Consider the following 14,677-nt stretch of genomic DNA (forward strand, 5'->3'; position numbering starts at 1 on the left):
TTTCAAAATTTTAGCTGTGATTGGAACAAGGATTATCAATAAAACTTCATTACAGACACTTTACAGCTGATCATTGCTGCCTGGGACTACAGTAACATCCAGAGAGCTTCCCCAGAGGTCACATTGGACAGCGAGGTCCATCTGTAACTAGGGGTCGTCTGTAAGTCGGTTGTCCTTAAGTAGGGGACCGCCTGTATATACATGTATGCCTCTATATTCAATTATGTATGTATATATATATATATATATAATATATATGTCCATGTACATGGCATGTGTTTTCGGGGCTTCTTCTAGATTTTAGTAGTACATTTCCAGTAATAACTATACATTAGATCACAGAATACTTTAAATTGGTCACATCGAGAGAAACATGTTTCCCCAAAATGACTTGGAAGGAGAAACAATACCACTGTGCCACCCGGGGCTTGATGTGCGCCTCTAGCATAGCTACATTGACAATGTACTTTACTAAACTTTATTCAGTAATTAAAGAAAAAAAGTGTCCTTTCTGTAATCTAGCATCAAATTGAAGCATGATAAACCAAGGGTCACTTACTCATAGATCCAGGCACCATGACTGTGGTAATCTTCTTATTTTTGTTATCAACTTCCTCCTTTCTTCTAAGATCAACTTTTAAGATTACGGTAATGATGCCAGCAGGCCTCTACCAGAGACCTCCCATGCTCTGTCTTCACAGGCTGTTACACTGTCTCACCCCCTGCTCCTCCAGCAATTCTACCATCCCACTGTGTGCTGTTCCCATGAGACTACATCAGGAAGAAGGAGGGGAAATGCTAAGGGTGCAGACAGTGTAACAGCTTGTAAAGACAGTGCACAGAGGGTCGTTGTCATAATTTTAAAAGTTGCTATTAGAAGGAAGGAGGTCATGGATAATGAATATAAGAAGATTATCACAGTCATAGTGCCTGGATCTAAGTGTTTTGATGGTAGATTTTCTTTTAAAGTGCTGCTGACACCAGACACTGTCATTTTGCATACAAGTATTAAGAGGATTAGTGAGGTAAATTATAGAAGAATTTGCACTACATATAGATGAGATTGCAAACATTCACTTCTACATAACTTTGACTTCCTATTCTGTAAGTGCCTGTAATAGACAATCTATCAGTGAGATCATATATAAAGCAGATACTAGTAATATTCATGATATAATTCATTATAATCTCAATGGCACCTGTTCACACATTTGCAGGATCTCTTACATTTCAGCTGTGGATCCCTAGCACATATTCAGGCTGCTGATGTGACACGTTAATGCGAACTGACACACTGGTTAGGAATCTCCTGGGTAGGAGAATGATCCCACAAGATTAGCGCAGAGATTTGTGAGTTTTCGGAATTTAGTTTCCTAGGTAATAAATACATACAGGAAATCTACCTGGAATTAAAGGGTTTGTCCAACCCCTTTCAGGATGCATACCCTGGGATGAGTCACTGAGTTTGCAGGGTGAATCCATAACTAGCCGGACATTTTTGTTACAGAAGATATTAAATATTTGGCCATGTAATCCTTGGTTGGCTAAAGTCTATGAGAAGAGGAGACATTCCTACAGAGATCTCCTTTCTAGCTAATGAGGTGGCTTAGTGTTATCGGTGGTTAATTAGGATCCACTTTCATTCTTTTAGGTAAAAAAATTGGAAGAGGATTCACTGTAATATTTGTTCTCTGGTCTGTGAAGTTTTCAGATGATTGCTTATGTGGAGGCGGCTATCATGTCAAAGCCTTATGTATTCTCTCGGCTGGTGATGCTTGGCCCCTTAACCTCTAGTATTGTACAGGTAGGTCTCATCTCTTACCGGCGACTCTCCTGTGACCTGCTCCTTGTTATTGATACGCATCAACCCCTTTCTGCCGCTACGCTCCAGGGTAACGCTCACCCACGTGTTCAGGGGAATTCTTTCTTTGCTCCTGGAATATGAAATAAGAATGTGGATATTATATTTCAATATCTACAGTCTCCGCATTTAGTTTGTATTAGATAAACACAGACTGAGTTGTGATACATTAGGGGCAATGATATAAGATGCACTTACTTTCATCATTTATGTCCATATTATATTGAGTGCTTATTAAACCAGGCCAAAATTTTAACTCAATTTGGTCCTCACACCAACTTATTACGTGTTTAGACTTCGTTTAAAGGGGTTGTACACTTTCAGCAAATAATTGAAATGGTTTGAGTAATGTAAAGGTATTAAATTTTCCAATATACTTTCTTCATTAATTGCTTACTGTTTTTCAAGATCTCTGATTGCTGTTGTTTAACAGGTAGCTTCATTGTTCATTTCCCGTGGATAAACACCAGTCCATGATCATGTGATGTTACACGGGTGACACTCTCTGTGATATGGCGAGCCGTGCACCTGTTCGGTATCACATCAGTTTTTATCCACAGGAAGTAAACATTGAAGCTTCCTATAGAATGACAGCAAGCAGAGATCTAGAAAACTGTGAGGATAAAAAAGTATATTGGAAAATTGTGTGACTTTTCATTATACAACCAATATGAGTTGTTTGCTGAAAGAGGACAACCCCTTTAGGGCAGGAAATAGGCACAAAAATATGGCACACAGTAAGCCAAACGACAGGTGATTTAAAGATTAGTGGCAAATTGATTCACGTGAACCATTCGATGAAACTTTATTCTGCAATCTTTAATATGTTCACCCCTTTTAAAATATTAGACTGGACTTGTAATATCTGCCCCTGCAATCCAATGTCTACGTATCCCTCCGTACGGCTATGCTTCCTGTATGTATAATGTATTCTATAGTATCAGGCCTGTTGTTACTCGCTATAAAATTACATATTTTGAAGGTTTGTTAATAACAACCCATGTAAAGAGCGCCACCTGGGGCTAATAAAACGTACAATTCACAGATAAACAAAGGGTGGGAAACAAATTGCTAAACATTTAAATAGGAAATTCATGTTCAATGCAGTGTGAGTTTTACTATGATTTCTATTATGATTACTAGCTGTACGGTGACTATACACAGATGTCATGTCTAAGGTTCTGCTGTTGATAGCATAATTATAGTATCTGATACAAACACTAATGTTAACGAATACACAAGAGCTTTGAGCATGGTAAATATAAGTCATACTACTGCCTGAAATATGTCATCCATCCGCTTTCACTAACTTATTATTGATCTCATTCAAAACTTCTCAACTTATCCCCTCTGTGTCCTGAAGTTGCCCACTCATTCATTCCCACCTGGAGTCGCCCTGTCAGAAGGTGAATACATAAATGTGGTTGGAATATTAAGTCATATTTATGACCGTGTTGCTTTAGAAAATGTTGAGAATTCACATGTGAAAGCTGTCAGTCTGTCGCTCCCACGTCATTCTGGCTTCTCGGGGCGTCTCAATTGTTCCATTCAAGAACTGTTTGCATATTGAATATAATGCGAGCAGGAAACGCTTCAGACATAATGCTGCAATTACTTGTACATATATTCTTTGGAGTTTTGTGCTAATCAGTACTTGATTATAATAATTTGTATGATTTCATGTGGCAATTGTTTTGCCGGTTCTTTTCTTTACTTCCTTAATTACCGGAGGCAATAGCTGGTTACTGCTCAAACTTTGTGTCTTCAACTTGGGGCACAACCTCTACCTCATCATAATTATAGAGATATAATTGTAAACTATGATCACAAGCTTGATATTTGTGCCATAGAGACACAAAGGGAAGGTGTAAAACATCTATCATAGCATACTTAATGACAGCCGCTCCTTTCCCGAGATCATATCGATATTCCAGATGTCCATCGTGTAAGGCCAGGGATACAAAGTCGCCTTTGCCATCTGTTTTTTGTCCATTGTAAAATAGAAGTCCACTGGGGTTGCTGGCAAGAAACACGACTTCCATAGAAAGTTTGTCACTGAGGAGGAAGAAAATACAAGAAATTTAAGGGGTTGTCCACTTTCAGCAAATAATTGATACTTTTTGTGTAATAAAAATTACAAAATTTTCCTACTTATTATCTGTGTCAATTCTTCACTTTTCTATAGATCTCTGCTGACATTCTACAGGAAGCTTCATTGTTTACTTCCTGTGGATAAACACTGCCCCCTGGTCATGTGATGTCACATAGGTGCACGGCTCGTTACATCCCTGGTCATGTGATGTCACACAGGTGCACGGCTCGTTACATCCCTGGTCATGTGATGTCACACAGGTACACATTACTGATTACTCTCTGTGATATAACGGGTTATGCACCTATGTGACATCACATGACCCGTTACCAGTTTTTAACCACTGGAAGTATACAATGACGCTTCCTCTAGAAAGAGAGCAAGCACAGATCTAGAGAATCACGAGGAATTGATAAATGAAGTATATTGGAAAAATTATTAATGATTATCTGCTGCTGAAAATAGACATACCCTTTAACAATAGTATAGTACTGGACTGTACATAGTATTTTACATTTTGCTAATATGTAGGCACAGTCTAATGAAACTCTATAGTGTGTTCATGGGCCTTAGATAAGAATAAAAAAGCATATTTAGGTAAAGATGACAATCTTAAAGCATATGTAACCTTTTAACAAACATGTAAATCAGTAAAACAGACAAAGAATAACACAATTTTATACAACATTTTTAAGTTTTATAGATTACTGATCTTTAGGGTTAGTCATTAACATTGGATTGGTGACAACTATACCGTTTAGCTAATCTGAGCATTTAATGTACAGAGAATAAACCTAAAAAGCAGACAGCTCCATTCTCTGTGTGGTGGCCAGATATGGTTACTGCAGATCAGCTCCCATTCATTTGATGAGAGGGGAGCAGTGGCCACTACACAGAGAATTTAGCTGTCTGCTTCTTGTTCAATTCTCTGTGTATTAACTGAGAATTGTTGATTGGTGGAGGTGACAGGTGTCAGATTCTCCCAAATCTTGTTAGTATATAAGGCTGGAAGGAGACGCAAGTCCATCAAGTCCAACCTTCAAGAATTAAATAAATGTTTTATCCCCATAACCCATGATATTTTTTCTCTCCAGAAAGTCATCCAGGCCTCTCTTGAACATGTACATAGAGTCGGCCATAACAACCTCCTGCGGCAGAGATTTCCACAGTCTCACTGCTCTTACAGTAAAGAACCTTTGTCTATGGTGATGGTAGAATCGCCTCTCCTCTAGGCGTAGAGGATGCCCCCTTGTCCTGGTCACAGGCCTAGGTATAAAGAGATCTTTGGAGAGATCCTTGTACTGTCCGTTCAGGTATTTGTACATTGTAATGAGGTCTCCCCTCAGTCGTCTTTTTTCTAAACTGAATAATCCCAAATTTTGTAATCTGTCATTGTATTCTAGTCCCCCCATTCCCCTAATAATCCTGGTTGCTCTCCTCTGCACCCGTTCCAGCTCTATTATATCCTTTTTATACACTGGTGCCCAAAACTGTACACAATATTCCATGTGTGGTCTGACCAGGGATTTGTATAAGGGCAGAACTATGTCTTTATCATGAGAATCTATTCCTCTCTTGATACATCCCATTATTTTATTTGCTTTAGCAGCAGCCGCCTGGCTCTGGTCACTAAAATTAAGTTTACCATCCACCAATACGCCCAAGTCCTTTTCATCTTATATTGATGAGCTATTTTAAAGACGGGTTATTTGACGTCTTCAGACCAAAAAATCCCTTTAAAGTTTTTAGTTTGCTTTCGCAATGAATATTAATTAGCATTCTGATAAGTGTTGGCTCACTTACGTTATGTCGGTGGCAAATGTCTGGAGTCCCTTTAATTCCAAATAGGAGTAACCATTAAAATGAGGTAGGAAAGGCAAATTGAGATCTTGGTCGCTCACTGTAGAAAAAAAGAAAAGGAGAAGCATAAAGTAAGCACAGCTGCCTTTTACAAAGTGTCAAACACCTTCTGGAGTAACCCGCTGATTTACCATATGATGAGACTTCAAGTTGTATATGTAGGAATGAATAACTAAAGATGCAAAAGTTGGCATTCTTCCAAGCACTGCAGGGTGCTTATGTACAACGTCAATGTTCACTTCTGTACCACCAAAAGCAGGAGCATAACTAGGAGAGGCAGGGCCCCATAGCACACATGTGAATGGGGTCCCATTTCACCCTTAAAAAATATACATATTTGTATATTCACACATGTAATCACAATCATACACCTTTATACACTCATATATGCACAAATTTCTATACTTATATACACACATAAACGTACACCCACCATATATACATACAGCATATACAAATTGCACCATACATTCCCAAGTAACATATACACAGACATACAGAATATACACATCACATACAAAGCATGTACACATCACCATATAAACACAAACATCATATATACACACACACAAAACCCCAAGATGCCAGGGCCCCCTGACACTATGGGCCCCATAGCAATTGCTACGGCTGCTACCCGTGTAGTTATGCTCCTGACCAAGCGTGTGATTATACTTTAGCTCAGGTGGACACTCAGTCCATTAAAGTACAAATAAACTTCAGAGATTGGTCCAAGTAAGAATGTAGTCACCTCTTCGCAAGATTAGGGGATAACTAGCTGATCTTTGTGGTCAAATCAATGGACACCATCAAGTGCGAATGGAGTATTCCCCATTCTATTGCATAGGGGAAAACATTTAACCATGACAAACCCTGGCCAAGATTTTACATATATATCAATATAATGTATATATCAATATTACGACTATATATAGATCTACAAATAAATCATATATGATACACACTTGGCTTGAGAACGTGCGATTATGATATTATGACTTACTCTTTTCACAGAACTCTCCCTCTCTGCCCATTGGGCATTCGCACTTGGCACCACCTTCGGGCAACACCAGACAAGTCGCTGACACGTGGCAGGGGTTGGGGTCACATGGATTTCGTTCATCTGCACATGTTGGTCCTGAAATCACAGACATTCATAAATTTTATGTCAATTCTAAAAAAAAAGAAAGCTGGGGTGATGATTATACTATTGGTGTATAATCAATAGGGATTTATTATGTAGTTCGAGTGACTGACAGTGCTAAGTCAGTAACTAGAGGTTACCGTATATTTACCTGCTATGTATTGCTCAGGAGTTTTGTTTTAACTCAGTCCCATTAAGTCAATAATGATATTTGGGACAACAGTTTGCCTATAGTGTCTAGAGGATGTCTGAGGTAGCCTAGGATGCGCTTTATTTTTCCTAATAAATTTAGGCTGCTGCTCTGTCTTTTCTTTGCCGTCACTGTTAATTTTGCTTCCGACATTTAGGTAATTGCCATAATTATTATTTTATGCATTGCTAATGAGAAGCATGGAAGCTTACTATCCATTAAAGGGGTTGTCCAGTCACGACAAGTTAGCCTCTATCCTGATTGCTCGGGGTTTGAGTGATGGGGCTTCCACAGATCACAAGACCCTCAACGATCATCAAATTAGCTTTTGCTTTTGTTGTGACTGGCCCACCCCTTTCTTTGTTTATTATTATTATTTTATTATGTCACCGCAGCCTTAAACCCCACCCCAAATATCCATCATTTTATGTCACCGCCATGGTGATTCCAATATGTAGTGTTCGGCTGTAGAGGGGGTGGCTAGCTAGTAAGAGACACAAAAACTGTAAAACTGTGAGCAAATTGCTCAGTGAAAATGATATCAGTGCTGTTGGTGTTATTATTACAGTATATTACCTGTATAGCCATGTAGACACTGGCAATGGAACATTTCTGCTTCTTTTACTTGGCAGACAGCCCCATTGTGACAAGGATTGGGTTGGCATGGGTTGTTCCCGCATTCACCCACCCCACTTCCATACAAGACATCTGCTCCATCCTCCTGTAAGGAGTAGACTTGATTGTTCACATCTAGAATTCTAATACAACCCTTAAGACCAGTCGACACCGATGTTCGTTCTGCCACCCTATAGGAAGAAACAAATGGTATATGAACAAGATAAAAGCGTCTTTGCTCTCTTGTAACAAAGCATGGGTTCCCTCGGCATGCAAGGGGTTATGACATAAATTTCAACAATTCCAAGAACAGTCAGGAAAAATAGCAGAGCAATATTGGAAATTCAAATAGGTTTCCCAAATAGCCATGCAGCAGGGTGCATCATCTCATTCCTCGTGTGCCAACTTTACTGCAGGCTGAAATAGTTTATTATTCATATGTCTAGAACAGTAATAACCTCATAGCCTCCAGTCATTTTTCTTGCAGGCATCAGGTAGGTGTTGCAAGCTAAAGATTTCTCGAGCAGTCACTCCATTTTCATATCTTATACATAGATGAGGGGGATAAGTGCTGTCATTGCAGTGACATCATCAAACCTGACACCTTAAACATCATTTTCTGTACATTTCCTCATTTGTCGTAAGGAAAGGTTGTAGCTCTAGGCTTTTGAACGTAGTTGTGCTACTTTTTAATATTGTCACATTGAGGAGAGATCTAGTACATTGGCCTTTTTTTTTATTTCTGGCACATTTTATAAAGTCAAATGTAAAAATTTTACTTTATTTCCCTTCCAATCAAAGTGGATAAGTCCCATCCAAAAACTGACCGGGAGTGGCTTATTCGTCTTTCTCATTTGAACACTTTAAAGAAAATCTACCACATGGGTGCAGTGCTTCTAAACAAAGTACACTTGCCACCTGGGGTGGCTTAGTATTTGAGATAGACATATTTTAAAAATATTCAAATGAGCCTCAGGGACTCTTGGCTACGTCACAGAAGACCCTTCTTTTTCATTGTTTGAAAATTATTCACGCTTCCATTTAGGGATATAGGAGGTGAGCAGTAACTCCAAACAGAGGTGTGAATAATCAGCAGGTGACAGCGCCATAAGGGGGTTTCTGTGGCACAGCCAGGAGCCCCTGAGGCTCATTTGCAAAATTTAAAAAGACGGTTTTCTTAAAACCTAAACTAATAGAAGCAAAAAGAAGAATGGCTCATGTTTCAGGAGTAACATCCCAGCATGTACATGTGCTTGCTTTAGAAGCACTGCATCCATGTGGTAGATTTCCATGTGTATTGGATGTCTGATTTGTATATACAGCTTACAAATAATGAAAAGAGTTTACAACATGTTATCTTGGTTGCCAAACAATACATACACATTGATTTGGTCTTCAGGAGCTCCTCCTATGAACAGGTCTGTGTCTAGGTTCAGGCCGTCTGTACCCGATGGACTCTCTCCATTCACATGTGTTTCTCCGTCTACGGACAGCATACCGCTACGTCGGTTGCGGTTTACCACAAGCTGATGCCATTTGCCAGGTTCCACGGGCACTTTACTGGTAATTATTCCAGTTCCAGATCCAGTATTAAACCTAACAATACATAGGTAAGATTTAAAAATTGTAATAAAATTGAGGATTTTAAACTTTAGAAAAGCAAGGAAAAAACTGAAAGAAAGCTAAATGAAAGTTATATGAAATATTGCTGACATTTCTACAGAAATGCACAAGGTCATATAAAAAAGTAAAAAAAAGAACAGTTAATCCACCCACCTGAGCTCCACAAATCCATTTACTACCGCCAGGGAGATGAAATCCTTTCCTCGGATCTGGCCATTGTACAGAAGGAGACCGTTCTGCTCAGAAGAACGGAACTCCATGGCTATGCGCACAGTGTGGTATGCCTTCATCATCTTAAATGCCAGGTAAGATTTGCCCCCAAATCCAGGGATGAAATAATGAACATCTATAATACAAATTCAGTATTTTAGAATGCATTTATTACATCATGTTAAGTAATTTAGTAAAATGTGCTGCTTGGCTTCTGCTAAGTGGTGACCCCTACTAGTACTGCATTAAGATTGGGACTTGATTGGGTTTTTTAGGATTACGGGCAGTCCCCGGGTTACATTCTAGATAGGTTCTGCAGGTTTGTCGTTAAGTTGAATTTGTATGTAAGTCAGAACTGTATATTTTATAATTGTACCCCCCCAGCCAAATATTTTTGGTCTCTGTGACAATTGGATTTCAAAACATTTGGATTGTCATAAGAACCAGGATTAACAATAAATCTTAATTGCAGACACCTTTGATAGCTCTTACATCTGTTCATTGTAGCCTTGGACTCAAATACATTTGTAACTAGGGGTCGTCTGTAAGTCGGGTGTTCTTCAGTAGGGGACCACTTGTATTCTCATTTTAAGCCCTGGTAGACAGTATGAAATACATTGATAATAAAAGTGGGGATTGATATTCTTTTCATTTGGTCCATTTACATAGGTCGATGCAAATTGAATGGGAAAGGGAGGAAGTATCACATCCCGGGGCTACATGCAGCTGCTATGATTTTAGGCAGCTTATCCCCTTGTTTGCACCCCGATTTTTTTCAGGAAGTTTTATACTACATAAAAGATGCACTCGGCCAAGCAAGGAGTGTTTGGTTGAGGTTCAACTGTTCAGTAGCAAAATTATATCAAGTCAATCTTCAGAGTTTTTACGAAATTTTTTTCCCGACTATCGGGAAATTGTCCAGATTATCGGACATTATAAAAAGGACCTAAAGTCAATTTGCATTTTTGACTTCTAATTTTGTCATTCAATACTTAGATTGGTTGAAAGCTATTAAAAATAAATCATATATTATAGCGTAAAGAAGAGGTTTTCCACAATTTTGGTAATCCATAAGCCATAAATAATTCACAGCACAATAAATGGCTTATTACTAGAATGTTCTTGTCTTGATCAACAACATTTTGTGTCTGTATTAAGAGGATTCATAAGCCATAAAACTGATGGTTATGATGTTGTTAAAGAATAGGACTAGGACCAGGGCTACAATCTTCCATGGTGGATTATTATGAAATTATTACAAAATCATTTTATTAGCAAAGATTTGTGAAAAAAAATATGAAAACATTTGCCTCTTTTGCATTTTAATAAAGCCTATAACACATCTCTCATATCCTTTATGCAGAAAAAAGGCTGTAATCTCACTATGAAAATCTCATAATATTAATGTATTGTTTGTGAAAGGCTTCAAAAATACAGTGAATATTAGAAACTCAGACATTTAGCCATTGTTGTTGTTTTTGAAATCCTATGTTAGGTTCCTATTATGGATCTTTATTGCTTATTAGTTGTCGGCATTGAAGCGCATGCCTGATTGCTTTTTCTCAACAAATTTAATTTACAAGGGATTTACAAGGGGACTGAACTCCCAACAATAATGATAAAAAAAGAACTAAGCTCATACCCACGGCATAGTGACCCTCCTCTTTACCCATTGTACATTACTTCTCTGTTAAGGGAACAACCTATCGAATACTGGGTCATGCTGGGGGTGCAGAAACGCAAAAAGGCCAAGACCTCATGCACATAAATATGAGCGTTCCTCACTCCTTCCCTCTCCATTGAAAGGCAAATTGTTGTGCCTTAATGCGGCTAAATAAAGGACATGCGCTATATTTTTCCATGCAGCCGCCTGGCCTGGTTATGGTGTGGTGAGACAGCGCATACTCACCGCACCGTCACTGGGTGATATAGACATTTATGGAGGCTGTAAAGCTGCCAAAAATTGTTCCGGTGAGCACACAGTCGTGTGCATGTACCCTAAGCTTGCCTACCGATTTTTCCACCTTGATATGGGAGGGGTTAGCACTCCATACCCCTGTTATCTCCATAGGAAGCTGAGCAGCCCCGCCAAAAATTGAGGCAGGAATATGACCTGCTCAGTCACGGTGAGACAAGGAGTGCTCACCATACCATGACTGTGCACAATAGACCTCTATAGCGGCTGTGAGCTATCTGCCATTTTTGTTGCCAACTCCAGCCCACCATTGACGGCCGTGTGCATGAAAGCAATATGGCCTTATCTATTATAGTAAAAAAAATTCCCCAAATAAAGCCTTCATTCAAAATTCTTTGCTCTTACTTTTTTCACAAACAGCCCCACCCTTTCCTGCTGGGCAGCTGCAAGTAAATTCTTTTCCATCATCCTCACAGGTACCACCGTGCATACATGGGTGTGAATCACAGGGCCTTGTCGGTTTCTTCGCAGGTGAAGGAACGCGGGAAGGTTTCCTTCTTGGTGCAGGGGCAGTGGTCATTGGCCTCTTGGTTGCAGTAACTGGTCTTTTTGTAGTCATTCTCACTGTAGTAGCTGGGTTTTGGAGGAGTGGCACAGGAGTGGTCTTCACAGTTGTAGTTCTTCTAGATGTAGTTGTGCTCATTGTTGTGGTAGCTGGAACTGGCATAGTGGTTCTTGCAGTACTGGTAGTAGCCATGGTGCTGGTGGTTGCTGCTGTTGTGGTAGTTGTTGTGACCATAGCAGGAACCCAGTCTAAAGATACATTTATAATAAGATTAATGATCATGAATACATAAAGGAAACAATATAGATAGATTGAGTTAGCCTTGGATCATTGAGTACTCTCGTAAGATGTCATTAAACAGCTATGATCCCCATGCATGGTTTTCAAGATCGTGGCTGCTGTTTAGAAATCTTTCCTTTTTATGTGCAAAAATAAAGATAATAATAGGGTTGACAAATCCCCTTTGGTCATACTGCAAGGCTAATTAAAGGGCCAAACAATGACTTATAGGGTACCCACCTGCCATCATTGAGACTAGAAAATTTTGCATATTTTTATACCATGGGGCACTAATCCTAAGAAGTTATACTTTAACTGGATCTCATTAATGAGAACAAGTATATTTGACAGTGATTGTTAGGGTCTGTAATGAGACTTATCATATATCTGACTCACATAATTACTGTCCCTGATATTGCTTTGGTTGTGAATATGGGTTGTAAAATGGTTATTTAACCAGGATATAAGAGGGAAACCAAGAGAAACAAAAATATACACCTGCCTTTCAAATGCCATAACACTGAGACAAGGAATAGCTATATCTGCATTGTAATTCCTATAACAAAATGGGTTAAAGGAATAGTTGTGTTTATTGTACATCTGGTAGTATTGTCGCCAAACTCCTGTATCCGCGTGCCTTTATTCCCCTGGACACCAGAGTTTGACCTTTCCATTGGAAAGTATTTCAGCCAGCATCTCATCAGTGAGATTAATGCATTCATTTGTTAGAGCCACGGGCATGTCTACAATGAGGAACGGAAAGTGCAAATATTGACATTTCACTGTTACGAGGGTTCTAGAGTTGAGAATAAAGCAGAATGATGTACCAGGGATCTCACCAAAGTCCAAGAATTTCAGGTTGTCCTGAATTGGCTTCTTTACAGTGATTGCCTTCTTCTTGGTGCTCTTTAGTCTTGCCAGTAAAGCTTTCTGCACATCCAAGGCAGTTAGGCTTGTTGCTAAATAAGAGAAAAGGAATCAAAGCAATCCGGTTGTGACTGTACTATAGACATTAAACATTAGAGTGCTTTCCCAATGATCTCATATACATGCACCAGCTGCCCAACACAAGTGAGAACATACTGTAATGCTGCACTTGTGGTGGAACTGCTCCCAAAGGACCATCAGAGCCATGCAGGAGGCATTAGAGGAAAGCAACATTACGTATCTTCTCTTGTAGAACTGGATTGCTTATTTCACATACAAAATAATTCTCTAAGAAGAAAACCAAAGTTTGGGTTTGATTATTTGGGGGGCTACTTATTGAATGAAAGTGCTAGCAATTAAATTGTACAGATGTATGAATCTAAAGACTGGATATTGTACACTCTTTAATAAAATGATAGGCCACAAACATCAAGTATCTCCTATCCAAATGATAGTTGATAAATATATGATCTTTGAAGGTCCCAAAGCTGGGATCACCACTGATGCTAAAAATGGAGGTGTAGTGGAGGTTTATATTTTATGAAGAAGATGACTGTGAAAAGAGATGAGGCGTATGTTTTAAATTAAGAATAACAGGAAAATATAACTCTAATGTGTCCATCTGATATTTTGGTGAGACACAGCTCCTGCTAATGACCAAAAAGAACTTTTGACTGAGAGTTTGTGCACTTATTCACATTATCTATTATTAGGGCTTTCAAAAATTTTAGGACTTGGTTGCATTGTTAATTACTTACTGGTAGAAATTGTGGCTGAATATTAGTTATTTACAGCTGAGACCATGTGCTTACATGTCTGACACCCAGGAGTATCTAGAGACCAATTGGTAAACCGAAGATTGCCTAAACCTGCCCTAGATAATAGGAGTATTCCTGTCAGCTATAGCACATGTTGTCTCATATTGGAGTGGAGGACATGATAATATATAATAGATATATGGTATTCATAATAAAAAAGATTTTACGGTCCATTGAAATTAACAAACCTGGATCAAAATGAGCCTCTACTATGGCTCTGATGGAGTTGCTGGGTCCCAGGTCCCGTACTCGGATACTTCTAAAGTCCCTCTTCACTTCTGAATTTCTAAGAAGATTATCCAGCTAGACAAAAAGAATGCAAACACGAGCGGCATTAGATGAGCAGAAAGAAAGAATATCTAATGTGAATAGATGTGAATCTAGACAGAGCCTAAAAAATTCCAAGCGATGCAGCAAAGTATCCACTTTTTCTATAAGGGGTGATATTTTGAGACTTATTTTAGCTTCTCCAAATGGGTATGTTCTTTCCTTGACCTGTACTCAGAAAGCAGAATTACAAGTAGGACATTTTCACAAGCTGGTATCATTTCCATAAAATGCTCACTGCCTCCCTGCTATGG

At 39.0% G+C, this 14,677-nt stretch overlaps 1 protein-coding gene across 17 annotated transcripts in view; it reads right to left on the reverse strand.

The window, feature by feature from the left end:
• Positions 1-14,677, reverse strand: part of AGRN (agrin) — a 334,557-nt gene that overhangs the window by 23,716 nt on the left and 296,164 nt on the right. For 10 of the 17 annotated variants that reach the window (XM_072155891.1, XM_072155888.1, XM_072155895.1 and 7 more), the window contains 10 exons: positions 14,285-14,399; positions 13,179-13,310; positions 11,913-12,320; positions 9,536-9,728; positions 9,140-9,355; positions 7,721-7,950; positions 6,814-6,948; positions 5,757-5,853; positions 3,752-3,916; positions 1,823-1,934 (listed from right to left, as the gene is read on the reverse strand). In XM_072155891.1, coding sequence (XP_072011992.1) covers positions 1,823-1,934; positions 3,752-3,916; positions 5,757-5,853; positions 6,814-6,948; positions 7,721-7,950; positions 9,140-9,355; positions 9,536-9,728; positions 11,913-12,320; positions 13,179-13,310; positions 14,285-14,399 — 1,803 coding nt within the window. The remainder of the gene's footprint in view (positions 1-1,822; positions 1,935-3,751; positions 3,917-5,756; positions 5,854-6,813; positions 6,949-7,720; positions 7,951-9,139; positions 9,356-9,535; positions 9,729-11,912; positions 12,321-13,178; positions 13,311-14,284; positions 14,400-14,677) is intronic. The other 7 variants (XM_072155904.1, XM_072155902.1, XM_072155890.1 and 4 more) reach the window with 1 other exon arrangement.

The sequence above is a fragment of the Engystomops pustulosus genome, chromosome 6, assembly GCF_040894005.1.
Source record: "Engystomops pustulosus chromosome 6, aEngPut4.maternal, whole genome shotgun sequence".
Taxonomy (NCBI): domain Eukaryota; kingdom Metazoa; phylum Chordata; class Amphibia; order Anura; family Leptodactylidae; genus Engystomops; species Engystomops pustulosus.